This window comes from Bufo bufo, chromosome 2 (genome assembly GCF_905171765.1).
Source record: "Bufo bufo chromosome 2, aBufBuf1.1, whole genome shotgun sequence".
Taxonomy (NCBI): Eukaryota; Metazoa; Chordata; class Amphibia; order Anura; family Bufonidae; genus Bufo; species Bufo bufo.
In genome coordinates this window covers 834555136-834575657 of record NC_053390.1, presented here as the reverse complement: position 1 = coordinate 834575657, position 20522 = coordinate 834555136, and the positions used below count along the sequence as shown (strand labels likewise).

The 20522-nt window shown below is 49.2% G+C and overlaps 1 protein-coding gene across 2 annotated transcripts in view; it reads right to left on the bottom strand.

Moving 5' to 3' along the window:
- The window catches only part of DCTN1 (dynactin subunit 1), a 67836-nt gene extending 49962 nt beyond the window's left edge, over positions 1 to 17874 (bottom strand). For both annotated transcript variants that reach the window (XM_040419402.1, XM_040419403.1), the window contains exons 1-3: positions 17745 to 17874; positions 7762 to 8010; positions 2510 to 2588 (exon numbers count right to left, since the gene is read on the bottom strand). In XM_040419402.1, the coding sequence (XP_040275336.1) occupies positions 2510 to 2588; positions 7762 to 7989 (307 nt within the window). In that variant the 5' untranslated portion in view covers positions 7990 to 8010; positions 17745 to 17874. The remainder of the gene's footprint in view (positions 1 to 2509; positions 2589 to 7761; positions 8011 to 17744) is intronic.
- Between the last annotated feature and the right edge of the window lie 2648 nt (positions 17875 to 20522).

Genomic DNA, 20522 nt, shown 5'->3' with positions numbered 1-20522 from the left:
AGTACGGCTGTATTCTCTATAGATGGGTGTAGTATATACTATAGATCCTGTGTGATGGGTGTATATGAGGCGGTGAGGTCAGTACGGCTGTATTCTCTATAGATGGGTGTAGTATATACTATAGATCCTGTGTGATGGGTATATATGAGGCGGTGAGGTCAGTACGGCTGTATTCTCTATATCCGGGTGTAGTATATACCATAGATCCTGTGTGATGGGTGTATATGAGGCGGTGAGGTCAGTACGGCTGTATTCTCTATAGATGGGTGTAGTATATACTATAGATCCTGTGTGATGGGTGTATATGAGGCGGTGAGGTCAGTACGGCTGTATTCTCTATATCCGGGTGTAGTATATACCATAGATCCTGTGTGATGGGTGTATATGAGGCAGTGAGGTCAGTACGGCTGTATTCTCTATAGATGGGTGTAGTATATACTATAGATCCTGTGTGATGGGTGTATATGAGGCGGTGAGGTCAGTACGGCTGTATTCTCTATAGATGGGTGTAGTATATACTATAGATCCTGTGTGATGGGTGTATATGAGGCGGTGAGGTCAGTACGGCTGTATTCTCTATAGATGGGTGTAGTATATACTATAGATCCTGTGTGATGGGTATATATGAGGCGGTGAGGTCAGTACGGCTGTATTCTCTGTTGATGGGTGTAGTATATACCATAGATCCTGTGTGATGGGTGTATATGAGGCGGTGAGGTCAGTACGGCTGTATTCTCTATAGATGGGTGTAGTATATACTATAGATCCTGTGTGATGGGTGTATATGAGGCGGTGAGGTCAGTACGGCTGTATTCTCTATAGATGGGTGTAGTATATACTATAGATCCTGTGTGATGGGTGTATATGAGGCGGTGAGGTCAGTACGGCTGTATTCTCTATAGATGGGTGTAGTATATACTATAGATCCTGTGTGATGGGTATATATGAGGCGGTGAGGTCAGTACGGCTGTATTCTCTATAGATGGGTGTAGTATATACTATAGATCCTGTGTGATGGGTATATATGAGGCGGTGAGGTCAGTACGGCTGTATTCTCTATATCCGGGTGTAGTATATACTATAGATCCTGTGTGATGGGTGTATATGAGGCGGTGAGGTCAGTACGGCTGTATTCTCTATAGATGGGTGTAGTATATACTATAGATCCTGTGTGATGGGTGTATATGAGGCGGTGAGGTCAGTACGGCTGTATTCTCTATAGATGGGTGTAGTATATACTATAGATCCTGTGTGATGGGTATATATGAGGCGGTGAGGTCAGTACGGCTGTATTCTCTGTTGATGGGTGTAGTATATACCATAGATCCTGTGTGATGGGTATATATGAGGCGGTGAGGTCAGTACGGCTGTATTCTCTATATCCGGGTGTAGTATATACTATAGATCCTGTGTGATGGGTGTATATGAGGCGGTGAGGTCAGTACGGCTGTATTCTCTATATCCGGGTGTAGTATATACTATAGATCCTGTGTGATGGGTATATATGAGGCGGTGAGGTCAGTACGGCTGTATTCTCTATAGATGGGTGTAGTATATACTATAGATCCTGTGTGATGGGTATATATGAGGCGGTGAGGTCAGTACGGCTGTATTCTCTATAGATGGGTGTAGTATATACTATAGATCCTGTGTGATGGGTGTATATGAGGCGGTGAGGTCAGTACGGCTGTATTCTCTATAGATGGGTGTAGTATATACTATAGATCCTGTGTGATGGGTATATATGAGGCGGTGAGGTCAGTACGGCTGTATTCTCTATATCCGGGTGTAGTATATACCATAGATCCTGTGTGATGGGTGTATATGAGGCAGTGAGGTCAGTACGGCTGTATTCTCTATAGATGGGTGTAGTATATACTATAGATCCTGTGTGATGGGTATATATGAGGCGGTGAGGTCAGTACGGCTGTATTCTCTGTTGATGGGTGTAGTATATACTATAGATCCTGTGTGATGGGTGTATATGAGGCGGTGAGGTCAGTACGGCTGTATTCTCTATATCCGGGTGTAGTATATACCATAGATCCTGTGTGATGGGTGTATATGAGGCGGTGAGGTCAGTACGGCTGTATTCTCTATAGATGGGTGTAGTATATACCATAGATCCTGTGTGATGGGTGTATATGAGGCAGTGAGGTCAGTACGGCTGTATTCTCTATAGATGGGTGTAGTATATACCATAGATCCTATGTGATGGGTGTATATGAGGCGGTGAGGTCAGTACGGCTGTATTCTCTATAGATGGGTGTAGTATATACCATAGATCCTTTGTGATGGGTATATGAGGCGGTGAGGTCAGTACGGCTGTATTCTCTATACCCGGGTGTAGTATATACTATAGATCCTGTGTGATGGGTGTATATGAGGCGGTGAGGTCAGTACGGCTGTATTCTCTATACCCGGGTGTAGTATATACCCTAGATCCTGTGTGATGGGTGTATATGAGGCGGTGAGGTCACACAGTATATGAGCAGTATAATATTCTTACCTCTCTTGAGGACCCTTGTGGTGGACGGTTCGGGGGTTTCAGGGGAGGTCGTGTCCGCTCCATCATCTGCAACCTGGATCTATAGAGAAAGAAGTCCATGTTGAAGATAACGCAGAATCTGCGCCCCCTACAGGCGACCTATGACACCACAGCACATGACCAGTATTCATAGTCTGGCATACTGATGTAGCAGAGCCGAGCCCACGGAGATGTCACGGTTCCTGTGATTTGCGATACTATCACAAACACAAGAAGAATAATGCAGCAGACGCTGAGGTCACGGCGGCCGGACCTGCCCCGCATCACACAATGCAGCACCTCCCCGACATGTGTACTCTGTAAATAGACTCAGGGAAAGTAGATTGTCAGCTCTGCTGCACAGGATCTCAAGAGCCAGAGAACAACAGGGCAAAGACATGGTCTGCAGTGGGTCACCTCTGACCCCGGCCTATTACCCCTCAGGGACCTTGTATGAAGCAGACTACAGGCGAGGAGGTGCTTCACACCCTGTGTCACTGTGAGCTGACCAGCAGGGGGCGCACACAGACACCGCAGTAATCTCACAGGGGTGCAGGCGCTGCCTTGTACAGATCAGAGCATTCTATAGATTTGGTACAATGTAACACAGTCTTTGGCTTTGTAGGACAAGGTGCAGGCTCTGGGTGCAAATGATAAAGGTTTGCATTCACCGCAGCAAGCAGAGATCTTGGAAATGGTGTGAAATTGAATATAGAATAATTAAACATTACATTACATTACAAGTGGATGCTCCCCCCATGAAGTAGACAAAGTTAAAGGGGTATTCCGGTACAGCACTTTTCAGCAGGGAACATGACATCACTCACTAAGTGATGGTGCATCTGTAAGGCTCCGTTTTCCTGCACACCATCGCGGTCACATGACATTTTCCGATGACATCACGTCTACATCTGAGGCATGGCAAGGCTTGTACGGCTACGTCATGTAGATGTGATCTCAGCGGTGATGCTGCGTCTTATGGCTCATTCACCCGGCCGTAGCGCTGCCGGGCCAGCATTGTGGACTGCAAACCACGAGTCCGCAAAACATGGGAAGCGGCCATGCGAAGACACGGCAAAAGATATGGAGGACACGTCCCATCTTTTACTGAGCCCAGGCATGGACCCGGAAGCCCATGGAAACACAGGGAAGCCATTCCATGGGCTGCGGGGTCCTTGCTTCCGCTCCGCAAGAGACAAGATGGCGCAAGGCGCAATTTATTTTACCTTTCCTATCAGTAATACACTATTTATTTAGTGTTACACCTGTGAAGAAAATAGCTTCCTCAGCACAGAAGAGTCTGCAGGTCTGTGGTGTACTGGTAACTGTCCTGTCTGACACACAGAAGAGTCCCCAGGTCTGTGGTGTACTGGTAACTGTCCTGCCTGACATACAGAAGAGTCAGCAGGTCTGTAGTGTACTGGTAACTGTCCTGTCTGACATACAGGTCTGTGGTGTACTGGTAACTGTCCTGCCTGACACACAGAGAAGTCAGCAGGTCTGTGGTGTACTGGTAACTGTCCTGTCTGACATACAGAAGAGTCAGCAGGTCTGTGGTGTACTGGTAACTGTCCTGTCTGACACACAGAAGAGTCAGCAGGTCTGTGGTGTACTGGTAACTGTCCTGCCTGATATACAGAAGAGTCAGCAGGTCTGTGGTGTACTGGTAACTGTCCTGTCTGACACACAGAAGAGTCAGCAGGTCTGTAGTGTACTGGTAACTGTCCTGTCTGACATACAGAAGAGTCAGCAGGTCTGTGGTGTACTGGTAACTGTCCTGTCTGACATACAGAAGAGTCAGCAGGTCTGTGGTGTACTGGTAACTGTCCTGCCTGACATACAGAAGAGTCAGCAGGTCTGTGGTGTACTGGTAACTGTCCTGCCTGACACACAGAAGAGTCAGCAGGTCTGTGGTGTACTGGTAACTGTCCTGTCTGACACACAGAAGAGTCAGCAGGTCTGTGGTGTACTGGTAACTGTCCTGTCTGACATACAGAAGAGTCAGCAGGTCTGTGGTGTACTGGTAACTGTCCTGCCTGACATACAGAAGAGTCAGCAGGTCTGTGGTGTACTGGTAACTGTCCTGCCTGACATACAGAAGAGTCTGCAGGTCTGTGGTGTACTGGTAACTGTCCTGCCTGACACACAGAAGAGTCAGCAGGTCTGTAGTGTACTGGTAACTGTCCTGTCTGACATACAGGTCTGTGGTGTACTGGTAACTGTCCTGCCTGACATACAGAAGAGTCCGCAGGTCTGTGGTGTACTGGTAACTGTCCTGTCTGACATACAGAAGAGTCAGCAGGTCTGTGGTGTACTGGTAACTGTCCTGTCTGACATACAGAAGAGTCAGCAGGTCTGTGGTGTACTGGTAACTGTCCTGCCTGACATACAGAAGAGTCAGCAGGTCTGTGGTGTACTGGTAACTGTCCTGCCTGACATACAGAAGAGTCTGCAGGTCTGTGGTGTACTGGTAACTGTCCTGCCTGACACACAGAAGAGTCCGCAGGTCTGTAGTGTACTGGTAACTGTCCTGCCTGACACACAGAAGAGTCAGCAGGTCTGTGGTGTACTGGTAACTGTCCTGCCTGACATACAGAAGAGTCAGCAGGTCTGTGGTGTACTGGTAACTGTCCTGCCTGACATACAGAAGAGTCTGCAGGTCTGTGGTGTACTGGTAACTGTCCTGCCTGACACACAGAGAAGTCAGCAGGTCTGTGGTGTACTGGTAACTGTCCTGCCTGATATACAGAAGAGTCAGCAGGTCTGTGGTGTACTGGTAACTGTCCTGCCTGACATACAGAAGAGTCAGCAGGTCTGTAGTGTACTGGTAACTGTCCTGCCTGACACACAGAAGAGTCAGCAGGTCTGTGGTGTACTGGTAACTGTCCTGCCTGACATACAGAAGAGTCAGCAGGTCTGTGGTGTACTGGTAACTGTCCTGCCTGACATACAGAAGAGTCTGCAGGTCTGTGGTGTACTGGTAACTGTCCTGCCTGACACACAGAGAAGTCAGCAGGTCTGTGGTGTACTGGTAACTGTCCTGCCTGATATACAGAAGAGTCAGCAGGTCTGTGGTGTACTGGTAACTGTCCTGCCTGACATACAGAAGAGTCTGCAGGTCTGTGGTGTACTGGTAACTGTCCTGCCTGACATACAGAAGAGTCAGCAGGTCTGTGGTGTACTGGTAACTGTCCTGCCTGATATACAGAAGAGTCAGCAGGTCTGTGGTGTACTGGTAACTGTCCTGCCTGACATACAGAAGAGTCAGCAGGTCTGTGGTGTACTGGTAACTGTCCTGCCTGACATACAGGTCTGTGGTGTACTGGTAACTGTCCTGCCTGACATACAGGTCTGTGGTGTACTGGTAACTGTCCTGCCTGACATACAGAAGAGTCTGCAGGTCTGTGGTGTACTGGTAACTGTCCTGCCTGACACACAGAGAAGTCAGCAGGTCTGTGGTGTACTGGTAACTGTCCTGCCTGACATACAGAAGAGTCAGCAGGTCTGTGGTGTACTGGTAACTGTCCTGCCTGACATACAGGTCTGTGGTGTACTGGTAACTGTCCTGTCTGACATACAGAAGAGTCTGCAGGTCTGTGGTGTACTGGTAACTGTCCTGCCTGACATACAGAAGAGTCTGCAGGTCTGTGGTGTACTGGTAACTGTCCTGCCTGACACACAGAAGAGTCAGCCGGTCTGTGGTGTACTGGTAACTGTCCTGCCTGACACACAGAGAAGTCAGCAGGTCTGTGGTGTACTGGTAACTGTCCTGCCTGACACACAGAGAAGTCAGCAGGTCTGTGGTGTACTGGTAACTGTCCTGTCTGACACACAGAAGAGTCAGCAGGTCTGTGGTGTACTGGTAACTGTCCTGTCTGACACACAGAAGAGTCAGCAGGTCTGTAGTGTACTGGTAACTGTCCTGCCTGATATACAGAAGAGTCAGCAGGTCTGTGGTGTACTGGTAACTGTCCTGTCTGACATACAGAAGAGTCAGCAGGTCTGTGGTGTACTGGTAACTGTCCTGCCTGATATACAGAAGAGTCAGCAGGTCTGTGGTGTACTGGTAACTGTCCTGCCTGATATACAGAAGAGTCAGCAGGTCTGTGGTGTACTGGTAACTGTCCTGCCTGACACACAGAAGAGTCAGCAGGTCTGTGGTGTACTGGTAACTGTCCTGTCTGACACACAGAAGAGTCAGCAGGTCTGTGGTGTACTGGTAACTGTCCTGCCTGACATACAGAAGAGTCAGCAGGTCTGTGGTGTACTGGTAACTGTCCTGCCTGACACACAGAAGAGTCAGCAGGTCTGTGGTGTACTGGTAACTGTCCTGCCTGACATACAGAAGAGCCAGCAGTTCCAATCCTGATGGAGACCGGTCACATAGAATAGGGCCCCTCCCCCAACTCATATCCAACACGGCTGCATTACTAATGGGGCTGCTGACCCTGCTTGGATGTGTGATGTTCCAGCTGAGAGCAGAGAAGCTACAGACACTCGCCGTCAGCCTTGCGCTGGGATGTAAAGTCACTCAGAGCGCCATCATCTGGTTGAATGCTGGTGTTTTTAATTTATTTTGGGTAACTGGAAAACCCCTTTAATACAAGGCACTTACTAATGTATTGTGATTGAAGCCAGCAAAGGAAGTGATATGGACATTCATTTCTGCATCAAGGTTATACACTTCTCGTTTCCATGGTTACGACCACCCTGTAATTCAGCAGCGGTGGTCGCGCTTGCACAATATAGGGAAAAGCGCTGGCCTCCCTGGTGGCCAGGACCGCGGGAACGCACATACGCTGGTGCTTTTTCCAGTGTGTAAGCATGACCACACAGGATTGCAGGGTGGTCGTAACCATGGAAACGAGCGATGGGAAAATGAATCCAGCCAGCTAAGGAAGCAATATGGAGAATCACAATACATTAGGACGTGCCTTGTATTAACTTTCTCTACATGATAAATGCCCCTTGTGAAGTGAGAGGACCCCTTTAAAGGAGTTGTCCCATTACAACTTAACCTCTATCACAGGATAAGGCCGCAATCATACGAACATGTCAGAGCGGTGCAGACCACGGGGATAGAAAGGACATGTCCAGTCTTTAGGGTTCAGAGGCAAGGACCAAGAAACACACCGACACTCTTCGGTCTGCTTCCATATCCATCCAGTGAGCGCCCCCTAGTGGCAGACGCAGCCCCCCAGAGAGATGTATTAGCACATTTCTATGTCTCCTACCTGTGACTGACGCACAAATATGCCGTGGTTCTCTTCGCAGGTGAAGTACCTCCTGCCCTGCACCGTGCCATCATTCTTCCCCTTGGCCTCGTCCAGGATGACTCCCACCCATTTCCCTGTGGCAAACAGCGTGGCCCCCACAAAAGCCACAGTGCCGCGGTGTCCCTTCCCGATCACCTCCACTCGAGAGCCCACCTTCAGGGGCTTGCCGGTGGCCTCCACGCTCATCCTGGCCACGGAGCTCGGGGTCTGAGGGAGAAAAACCACACAGTAAGTCAACACGGATTAGAGTTCTGGCAGTAAATACAGGCCCTGTGCGCGGCCGAGCGACAATCAACATGGCCGCCATCGCTGCTTCTTCCCAGCTTCTCGCAACCCTCCAACTTACTTATCTTGTATACATCCAGACTTCCTTCATTTTCTATACTCTAATTACCTGCAGAGCTGCATGCACGATTCTGCTGACAGTCTGCACACCCGGCCATGACCAGTCCTAACCAGGCCACACTGGCCACCATACATTATCTCCCACAATGCAGTGCAGCAGACTGGAGGAAGGTCCCTGCTATAAAGGAGGAGTACTGAGGATGATGGGGGTTGTGTACTACTATAGAAGCTCACCGTGCTCCAGTTTACGGACGTGGCCTTCTGCCTGGTGACATGTACGGCCTGTACAAGCGGCCGGGCACCGTCTGCAGCTGGCGCCAAGAGAACTTCTACGTGGAGCAGACGGCGAAGTCTATGGGATCCGGGAAACTATATCTGGGAATGACGGTCACAAGACCCCCTGGGGGGAGACAGGACCCCACCCGACCAACCCAGAGGGAGGGGGGGGGGGGGGGGGAGATGTGTCTGTATACAGGATAGAGGAGGGGGAGATGTGTCTGTATACAGGATAGAGGAGGAGGGGGAGATGTGTCTGTATACAGGATAGAGGAGGAGGGGGAGATGTGTCTGTATACAGGATAGAGGAGGAGGAGATGTGTCTGTATACAGGATAGAGGAGGAGGGGGAGATGTGTCTGTATACAGGATAGAGGAGGGGGAGATGTGTCTGTATACAGGATAGAGGAGGAGGGGGAGATGTGTCTGTATACAGGATAGAGGAGGAGGGGGAGATGTGTCTGTATACAGGATAGAGGAGAGGGAGATGTGTCTGTATACAGGATAGAGGAGGAGGAGATGTGTCTGTATACAGGATAGAGGAGGAGGGGGAGATGTGTCTGTATACAGGATAGAGGAGGGGGAGATGTGTCTGTATACAGGATAGAGGAGGAGGAGATGTGTCTGTATACAGGATAGAGGAGGGGGAGATGTGTCTGTATACAGGATAGAGGAGGGGGAGATGTGTCTGTATACAGGATAGAGGAGGGGGAGATGTGTCTGTATACAGGATAGAGGAGGGGGAGATGTGTCTGTATACAGGATAGAGGAGGGGGAGATGTGTCTGTATACAGGATAGAGGAGGGGGAGATGTGTCTGTATACAGGATAGAGGAGGAGGGGGAGATGTGTCTGTATACAGGATAGAGGAGGGGGAGATGTGTCTGTATACAGGATAGAGGAGGAGGGAGATGTGTCTGTATACAGGATAGAGGAGGGGGAGATGTGTCTGTATACAGGATAGAGGAGGAGGAGATGTGTCTGTATACAGGATAGAGGAGGAGGAGGGGGAGATGTGTCTGTATACAGGATAGAGGAGGAGGAGGGGGAGATGTGTCTGTATACAGGATAGAGGAGGGGGAGATGTGTCTGTATACAGGATAGAGGAGGGGGAGATGTGTCTGTATACAGGATAGAGGAGGGGGAGATGTGTCTGTATACAGGATAGAGGAGGAGGAGATGTGTCTGTATACAGGATAGAGGAGGAGGAGATGTGTCTGTATACAGGATAGAGGAGGGGGAGATGTGTCTGTATACAGGATAGAGGAGGAGGGGGAGATGTGTCTGTATACAGGATAGAGGAGGGGGAGATGTGTCTGTATACAGGATAGAGGAGGGGGAGATGTGTCTGTATACAGGATAGAGGAGGAGGGGGAGATGTGTCTGTATACAGGATAGAGGAGGGGGAGATGTGTCTGTATACAGGATAGAGGAGGAGGAGATGTGTCTGTATACAGGATAGAGGAGGGGGAGATGTGTCTGTATACAGGATAGAGGAGGAGGGGGAGATGTGTCTGTATACAGGATAGAGGAGGGGGAGATGTGTCTGTATACAGGATAGAGGAGGGGGAGATGTGTCTGTATACAGGATAGAGGAGGAGGAGGAGATGTGTCTGTATACAGGATAGAGGAGGGGGAGGAGATGTGTCTGTATACAGGATAGAGGAGGAGGAGGAGATGTGTCTGTATACAGGATAGAGGAGGGGGAGGAGATGTGTCTGTATACAGGATAGAGGAGGGGGAGATGTGTCTGTATACAGGATAGAGGAGGAGGGGGAGATGTGTCTGTATACAGGATAGAGGAGGGGGAGATGTGTCTGTATACAGGATAGAGGAGGGGGAGATGTGTCTGTATACAGGATAGAGGAGGGGGGAGATGTGTCTGTACACAGGATAGAGGAGGGGGAGATGTGTCTGTACACAGGATAGAGGAGGGGGAGATGTGTCTGTATACAGGATAGAGGAGGAGGAGATGTGTCTGTATACAGGATAGAGGAGGAGGAGATGTGTCTGTATACAGGATAGAGGAGGAGGAGGAGATGTGTCTGTATACAGGATAGAGGAGGAGGAGATGTGTCTGTATACAGGATAGAGGAGGAGGAGATGTGTCTGTATACAGGATAGAGGAGGGGGAGATGTGTCTGTATACAGGATAGAGGAGGAGGAGATGTGTCTGTATACAGGATAGAGGAGGAGGAGATGTGTCTGTATACAGGATAGAGGAGGAGGAGATGTGTCTGTATACAGGATAGAGGAGGGGGAGATGTGTCTGTATACAGGATAGAGGAGGGGGAGATGTGTCTGTATACAGGATAGAGGAGGAGGAGATGTGTCTGTACACAGGATAGAGGAGGGGGAGATGTGTCTGTATACAGGATAGAGGAGGGGGAGATGTGTCTGTATACAGGATAGAGGAGGAGGAGATGTGTCTGTATACAGGATAGAGGAGGGGGAGGAGGAGATGTGTCTGTATACAGGATAGAGGAGGGGGAGGAGGAGATGTGTCTGTATACAGGATAGAGGAGGGGGAGGAGGAGATGTGTCTGTATACAGGATAGAGGAGGGGGAGATGTGTCTGTATACAGGATAGAGGAGGAGGAGATGTGTCTGTATACAGGATAGAGGAGGGGGAGATGTGTCTGTATACAGGATAGAGGAGGGGGGAGATGTGTCTGTATACAGGATAGAGGAGGAGGAGATGTGTCTGTATACAGGATAGAGGAGGGGGAGATGTGTCTGTATACAGGATAGAGGAGGAGGAGGAGGAGGAGGAGATGTGTCTGTATACAGGATAGAGGAGGGGGAGATGTGTCTGTATACAGGATAGAGGAGGGGGAGGAGATGTGTCTGTATACAGGATAGAGGAGGGGGAGGAGATGTGTCTGTATACAGGATAGAGGAGAGGGAGATGTGTCTGTATACAGGATAGAGGAGGAGGGGGAGATGTGTCTGTATACAGGATAGAGGAGGGGGAGGAGATGTGTCTGTATACAGGATAGAGGAGGAGGAGGAGATGTGTCTGTATACAGGATAGAGGAGGGGGGGGAGATGTGTCTGTATACAGGATAGAGGAGGGGGAGGAGATGTGTCTGTATACAGGATAGAGGAGGGGGAGATGTGTCTGTATACAGGATAGAGGAGGAGGAGATGTGTCTGTATACAGGATAGAGGAGGGGGAGATGTGTCTGTATACAGGATAGAGGAGGAGGAGATGTGTCTGTATACAGGATAGAGGAGGGGGAGATGTGTCTGTATACAGGATAGAGGAGGGGGAGGAGATGTGTCTGTATACAGGATAGAGGAGGGGGGAGATGTGTCTGTATACAGGATAGAGGAGGGGGAGATGTGTCTGTATACAGGATAGAGGAGGAGGAGGAGATGTGTCTGTATACAGGATAGAGGAGGGGGAGATGTGTCTGTATACAGGATAGAGGAGGAGGAGATGTGTCTGTATACAGGATAGAGGAGGAGGAGATGTGTCTGTATACAGGATAGAGGAGGGGGAGATGTGTCTGTATACAGGATAGAGGAGGAGGGGGAGATGTGTCTGTATACAGGATAGAGGAGGGGGAGGAGATGTGTCTGTATACAGGATAGAGGAGGGGGGAGATGTGTCTGTATACAGGATAGAGGAGGAGGGGGAGATGTGTCTGTATACAGGATAGAGGAGGGGGAGATGTGTCTGTATACAGGATAGAGGAGGGGGAGATGTGTCTGTATACAGGATAGAGGAGGAGGAGGAGATGTGTCTGTATACAGGATAGAGGAGGAGGAGGAGATGTGTCTGTATACAGGATAGAGGAGGAGGGGGAGATGTGTCTGTATACAGGATAGAGGAGGGGGAGATGTGTCTGTATACAGGATAGAGGAGGGGGAGATGTGTCTGTATACAGGATAGAGGAGGAGGAGATGTGTCTGTATACAGGATAGAGGAGGGGGAGATGTGTCTGTATACAGGATAGAGGAGGAGGGGGAGATGTGTCTGTATACAGGATAGAGGAGGAGGGGGAGATGTGTCTGTATACAGGATAGAGGAGGGGGAGATGTGTCTGTATACAGGATAGAGGAGGGGGGGGGGATGTGTCTGTATACAGGATAGAGGAGGAGGAGATGTGTCTGTATACAGGATAGAGGAGGGGGAGATGTGTCTGTATACAGGATAGAGGAGGGGGAGATGTGTCTGTATACAGGATAGAGGAGGGGGGGGATGTGTCTGTATACAGGATAGAGGAGGAGGAGATGTGTCTGTATACAGGATAGAGGAGGGGGAGATGTGTCTGTATACAGGATAGAGGAGGAGGGGGAGATGTGTCTGTATACAGGATAGAGGAGGAGGAGATGTGTCTGTATACAGGATAGAGGAGGGGGAGATGTGTCTGTATACAGGATAGAGGAGGAGGAGGGGGAGATGTGTCTGTATACAGGATAGAGGAGGAGGAGGAGGAGGAGATGTGTCTGTATACAGGATAGAGGAGGGGGAGATGTGTCTGTATACAGGATAGAGGAGGGGGAGGAGATAGTCAAGTCCATAAATATTGGGACATGGACACAATTCTAACATTTTTGGCTCTATACACCACCACAATAGATGTGAAATGAAACAAACAAGATGTGCTTTACCTGCAGACTGTCAGCTGTAATTTCAGGTATTTACATCCAAATCAGGTGAACGGTGCAGGAATTACAGCAGTTTCCATATGTGCCTCCCACTTGTTAAGGGACCAAAAGTAATGGGACAATTGTCTTCTCAGCTGTTCCATGGCCGGTGTGTGTTATTCCCTCATTACCCCAATTACAATGAGCAGATAAAAGGTCCAGAGGTCATTTCCAGTCTGCTATTTGCATTTGGAATCTGTTGCTGTCAACTCTCAAGATGAGACCCAAAGAGCTGTCACTATCAGTGAAGCCATCATTAGGCTGAAAAACACAACAAACCCATCAGAGAGATAACAAAAACATTAGGCGTGGCCAAAACAACTGTTTGGAACATTCTTAATAAGAAGGAACGCACCGGTGAGCTCAGCAACACCAAAAGACCCGGAAGACCACGGAAAACAACTGTGGTGGATGAGCGAAGAATTCTTTCCCTGGTGAATAAAACCCCCTTCACAACAGTTGGCCAGATCAAGAACACTCTCCAGGAGGTAGGTGTATGTGTGTCAAAGTCAACAATCAGGAGAAGACTTCACCAGAGTGAATACAGAGGGTTCACCACAAGATGGAAACCATTGGTGAGCCTCAAAAACAGGAAGGCCAGATTAGAGTTTGCCAAACGACATCTAAAAAAGCCTTCACAGTTCTGGAACAACATCCTATGGACAGATGAGACTGAGATCAACTTGTACCAGAGTGATGGGAAGAGAAGAGTATGGAGAAGGAAAGGATCTGCTCATGATCCTAAGCATACCACCTCATCAGTGAAGCATGGTGGTGGCAGTGTCATGGCCTGGGCATGTATGGCTGCCAATGGAACTGCTTCTCTTGTATTTATAGATGATGTGACTGCTGACAAAAGCAGCAGGATGAATTCTGAAGTGTTTCAGGCAATATTATCTGCTCATATTCAGCCAAATGCTTCAGAACTCATTGGACGGCGCTTCACAGTGCAGGTGGACAATGACCCAAAGCATACTGCAAAAGCAACCAAAGAGTTTTCTAAGGGAAAGAAGTGGAATGTTCTGCAATGGCCGAGTCAATCACCGGACCTGAATCCGATTGAGCATTTCACTTGCTGAAGACAAAACTGAAGGGAAAATGCCCCAATAACAAGCAGGAACTGAAGACAGTTGCAGTAGAGGCCTGGCAGAGCATCACCAGGGATGGAACCAGCGTCTGGTGATGTCTATGCGTTCCAGACTTCAGGCTGTAATTGACTGCAAAGGATTTGCAACCAAGTATTAAAAAGGGAAAGTTTGATTTATGATTATTATTCTGTCCCATTACTTTTGGTCCCTTAACAAGTGGGAGGCACAGATGTAACTGCTGTAATTCCTGCACCGTTCACCTGATTTGGATGTAAATCCCCTCAGATTACAGCTGACGGTCTGCAGGTAAAGCACATCTTGTCCGTTTAATTTCAAATCCATTGTGGTGGTGTATAGAGCCAAAAATGGGAGAATTGTGTCCATGTCCCAATATTTATGCACCTGACTATGTCTGTATACAGGAATACCGTTATATGTAAGGGATATTTTATAGGGAATATATAAACACACACAGGAGATAACATTATATACATACCGGTTTTTAATATATAGGGGATAATACACTGCTCAAAAAAATAAAGGGAACACTTAAACAACACAATGTAACTCCAAGTCAATCACACTTCTGTGAAATCAAACTGTCCACTTAGGAAGCAACACTGAGTGACAATCAATTTCACATGTTGTTGTGCAAATGGGATAGACAACAGGTGGAAATTATAGGCAATTAGCAAGACACCCCCAATAAAGGAGTGGTTCTGCAGGTGGTGACCACAGACCACTTCTCCGTTCCTATGCTTCCTGGCTGATGTTTTGGTCACTTTTGAATGCTGGCGGTGCTTTCACTCTAGTGGTAGCATGAGACGGAGTCTACAACCCACACAAGTGGCTCAGGTAGTGCAGCTTATCCAGGATGGCACATCAATGCGAGCTGTGGCAAGAAGGTTTGCTGTGTCTGTCAGCGTAGTGTCCAGAGCATGGAGGCGCTACCAGGAGACAGGCCAGTACATCAGGAGACGTGGAGGAGGCCGTAGGAGGGCAACAACCCAGCAGCAGGACCGCTACCTCCGCCTTTGTGCAAGGAGGAACAGGAGGAGCACTGCCAGAGCCCTGCAAAATGACCTCCAGCAGGCCACAAATGTGCATGTGTCTGCTCAAACAGTCAGAAACAGACTCCATGAGGGTGATATGAGGGCCCAACGTCCACAGGTGGGGGTTGTGCTTACAGCCCAACACCGTGCAGGACGTTTGGCATTTGCCAGAGAACACCAAGATTGGCAAATTCGCCACTGGCGCCCTGTGCTCTTCACATATGAAAGCAGGTTCACACTGAGCACATGTGACAGACGTGACAGAGTCTTGAGACGCCGTGGAGAACGTTCTGCTGCCTGCAACATCCTCCAGCATGACCGGTTTGGCATTGGGTCAGTAATGGTGTGGGGTGGCATTTCTTTGGAGGGCCGCACAGCCCTCCATGTGCTCGCCAGAGGTAGCCTGACTGCCATTAGGTACCGAGATGAGATCCTCAGACCCCTTGTGAGACCATATGTTGGTGCGGTTGGCCCTGGGTTCCTCCTAATGCAAGACAATGCTAGACCTCATGTGGCTGGAGTGTGTCAGCAGTTCCTGCAAGACGAAGGCATTGATGCTATGGACTGGCCGGCCCGTTCCCCAGACCTGAATCCAATTGAGCACATCTGGGACATCCTGTCTCGCTCTATCCACCAACGTCACGTTGCACCACAGACTGTCCAGGAGTTGGCAGATGCTTTAGTCCAGGTCTGGGAGGAGATCCCTCAGGAGACCGTCCGCCACCTCATCAGGAGCATGCACAGGCGTTGTAGGGAGGTCATGCAGGCACGTGGAGGCCACACACACTACTGAGCCTCATTTTGACTTGTTTTAAGGACATTACATCAAAGTTGGATCAGCCTGTAGTGTGACTCCAAATCCAGACCTCCATGGGTTAAAAAATTTGATTTCCATATTTTTTCTTTTGTGTGATTTTGTTGTCAGCACATTCAACTATGTAAAGAACAAAGTATTTCAGAAGAATATTTAATTAACTCAGATCTAGGATGTGGTATTTTTGTGTTCTCTTTATTTTTTTGAGCAGTGTATATATATTGGAGGATACTATTATACATACACATATAGGGGTTTATATATATATATATATATATATATATATATATATATATATATATAATATATAATATAAATAGGATACCATGATATATAGGGGGCACATTATACATATGGGGTCACTATTACATATAGAGCAGGGGCGGACTGGGAACTTAAAGTGGCCCTGGAAAAAAAGTACTAAAAGTGGCCCCGTGGGTCCGAATTGATGGAAGTCAGGGCCAGCAATACCATAATGTGCACATTATACCGCCCCAACAGAGCCATATACCACAGGGCATCACAAAATACTGCCCCAAAACCTTCCACTGCCGGCCGTGAGGAGGATCCAGCCGGCCCCCTGGGCATCGGACCACCGGGAAATTTCCCTGTAAGGTCTATGGCCAATCCACCTCCGATACATAGGGGACATAATATAGAGGATTATATCTATCAGGGATCAGCAACATTCGGCACTCCAGCTGTTGTGAAACTACAATTCCCAGCATGCTCCATTCATTTCTATGAGCGTTCTGAGAAGAGCAGAGGAAGTATGCATGCTGGGAGTTGTAGTTTCATAACAGCTGGAGTGCCAGTCTGCCTACCCCTGATATAGGGGGACAACCATTACACATATGGGGGGGGGGGGGGACACACAACCATTACACATATAGAGGGGGGGACGACAACCATTACACATATAGGTGGGGGGGGGGACAACCATTACACATATAGAGGGGGGGGGGACGACAACCATTACACATATAGAGGGGGGGGGGACGACAACCATTACACATATAGAGGGGGGGGACAACAACCATTACACATATAGAGGGGGGGACGACAACCATTACACATATAGGTGGGGGGGGGGGACAACCATTACACATATAGGTGGGGGGGGGGACAACCATTACACATATAGAGGGGGGGGGGACGACAACCATTACACATATAGAGGGGGGGGGGGACGACAACCATTACACATATAGAGGGGGGGGACAACAACCATTACACATATAGAGGGGGGGGACAACAACCATTACACATATAGGGGGGACGACAACAACCATTACACATATAGTGGGGGGGGATAACCATTACACATATAGTGGGGGGGGGGGGCAACCATTACACATATAGAGGGGGGGGACAACAACCATTACACATATAGGGGGGGGGGGGACAACAACCATTACACATATAGTGGGGGGGGGGACAACCATTACACATATAGAGGGGGGGGGGGACAACAACCATTACACATATAGTGGGGGGGGGGACAACCATTACACATATAGGGGGGGGGGGATACTATTGCACATATAGGGGGGATACCATTACACATATAGGGGGGGGGGGGATACCATTACACATATAGGAAAACATGATACATGGAGGAGGAGCGCACAGTACAGGGCAGGGCGGGTTCCGGCGCCTCCCGTCTGCACACCGGGCACACAGCCGCCACCTCTCCCGTACACCACACTCACCTCGCCTAAGACTGTCCCCCGGGATTCCCCCGCACTTCGCCGTTATCCCTCTCTCAGTTCCGGGCACGGGCTGTGGCACCGCTCACATCAGCCGGTGACAGCAAAACCAAGCCTCGTTCTTGCAGCCAATCACAGAGTAGAAAACAAGGGCCGCCTGCGTCATCCTCCAATCAGCACCGCAGGAGAAGAGCACTCGCCAAACAACAACCAATCAGACGGCGGGAGACGTCGTCTCACACAGAAATCCACAAATCAACGGTAAGGAATCAAGATGAGGCTTGAGACGCTGAGCTGTCTAGTGCGCATGCGTATTCTTTCTATGCCATGCAGGTCACTGAGCCGGGAATACACGGCCATTCTAATGTATAGATAGAATTATATCCACATGACACTTGTATAGAACATCTGTATGATGGTCCTGTGAGTCCCCCACACTGTACACTCTATATGTGAACCTCCCCTCTAATCACAGCCATGTCATCTCACAGACATGGGCCCCACCATCTGTGACCACTGCAGTGCTGTGAACAGTGCCCACTATGGCGCCGCACCGGTCACCCAGACCGCTGATCGCTGGCGGTACCCAAAGTCAGACCCATCTATCCTTCGGGTAGTCACCGCTCCACCCCCCAAAAGGCAATACAAGCGGTCACATAGTCGTACGGACCCCAAAGCTGATAACGATACTCTGCCTGACCTTCCAGACACCCCCTCCCTCTGGAGCATCTATCAGTATCACTCTGTGTTGGGTCTTTCCTCTGTTACTCCGGCTACAAGGTATCAATGAATTGCCTCCAGTCTGCATGGAGAGTCCAGCTGGGTGTCACCAGTTGGGGGTGTGTCCCTGTATAGTCTGACACTATCCAATCAGGGCTGCCACATCCCCAAATGGTAGCACCCAGCTGGACCTTTCCTACAAACAGCTAGGAGTTCATTCATATCTTCTGGTAGGAATAATAAACAAATAGCACAACACGGCGGATAAGAAGAGATCCTCCAGAATGGTTATTACCTGGGGGATGCAGGCATGTCGGGAGCGGTGACCAGTGGTAGTTACCCCCGGCGTCCGGTCACAGATAGTTCACAGGTCACATAAAGATGGCTGATGTAAGCGCCCTAGGTTCTGGGCATGCTGCCAGTCCATATTAATGGTGCCCTCCCCTATCACAGGAGGCTCAAAGTGTGGGCCGATCAGAGGTGATCAGAAGCAGCCGCTCCAGAGAGGCAGCCATGACATCACGCTCCACTCTACCCAATAGGTGACAACAATATACAGTCCTTTCCTAATATAACATCTCTGTCAGATTATGTACAGAAGTGAATAATCCCACCGCAGCTGGAGAGCGATCACTGCCCTCTGGGTCCTCTCCCATCACCCAGGTCCTAGAGCTGCTGGACCTAAATCCAGGAGAGCAGAGCCTGAGGCGCCAGCCGGACATCACCGGACCTTCCATTATATATCAGAGCTCTGCTCCTGACTCTCTCTGCTCTCCCCCTCCCTTCTCCAGTGTTGGGGATAGCAGGAGGCTGTACATGACAGATTGTGTGAGAGGGGGACATGCTGTACACATGAAGGAAAGCAGACAGAAGGGAAGGCAGCAGCATCCTGGACACACAGATCAATCTTGTATTACATGGGAGACACACAGGTCCTGCATGTATTACTGGGGGACACGCAGATCCAGCATGTATTACTGGGAGACACACAGATCCAGCATGTATTACTGGGGGACACGCAGATCCAGCATGTATTACTGGGAGGACACACAGATCCAGCATGTATTACTGGGAGACACACAGATCCAGCATGTATTACTGGGAGGACACACAGATCCAGCATGTATTACTGGGGGACACACAGATCCAGCATGTATTACTGGGGGACACACAGATCCAGCATGTATTACTGGGGGGGACACAGATCAATCATGTATTACATGGGAGACACACAGATCCAGCATGTATTACTGGAGGACACACAGATCCAGCATGTATTACTGGAGGACACACAGATCCAGCATGTATTACTGGGTGACACACAGATCCAGCATGTATTACATGGGAGACACACAGATCCAGCATGTATTACTGGGGGACACACAGATCCAGCATGTATTACTGGGGGACACACAGATCCAGCATGTATTACTGGGGGACACACAGATCCAGCATGAATTACTGGGAGGACACACAGATCCAGCATGTATTACTGGGGGACACACAAATCCAGCATGTATTACTGGAGGACACACAGATCCAGCATGTATTACATGGGAGACACACAGATCCAGCATGTATTACTGGGGGACACACAGATCCAGCATGTATTACTGGGGGACACACAGATCCAGCATGTATTACTGGGGGACACACAGATCCAGCATGAATTACTGGGAGGACACACAGATCCAGCATGTATTACTGGGGGACACACAGATCCAGCATGTATTACTGGGGGACACACAGATCCAGCATGTATTACTGGGAGGACACACAGATCCAGCATGTATTACTGGGAGGACACACAGATCCAGCATGTATTACATGGGAGACACACAGATCCAGCATGTATTACATGGGAGACACACAGATCCAGCATGTATTACTGGGGGACACACAGATCCAGCATGTATTACATGGGAGACACACAGATCCAGCATGTATTACTGGGGGACACACAGATCCAGCATGTATTACATGGGAGACACACAGATCCAGCATGAATTACTGGGGGACACACAGATCCAGCATGTATTACATGGGAGACACACAGGTCCT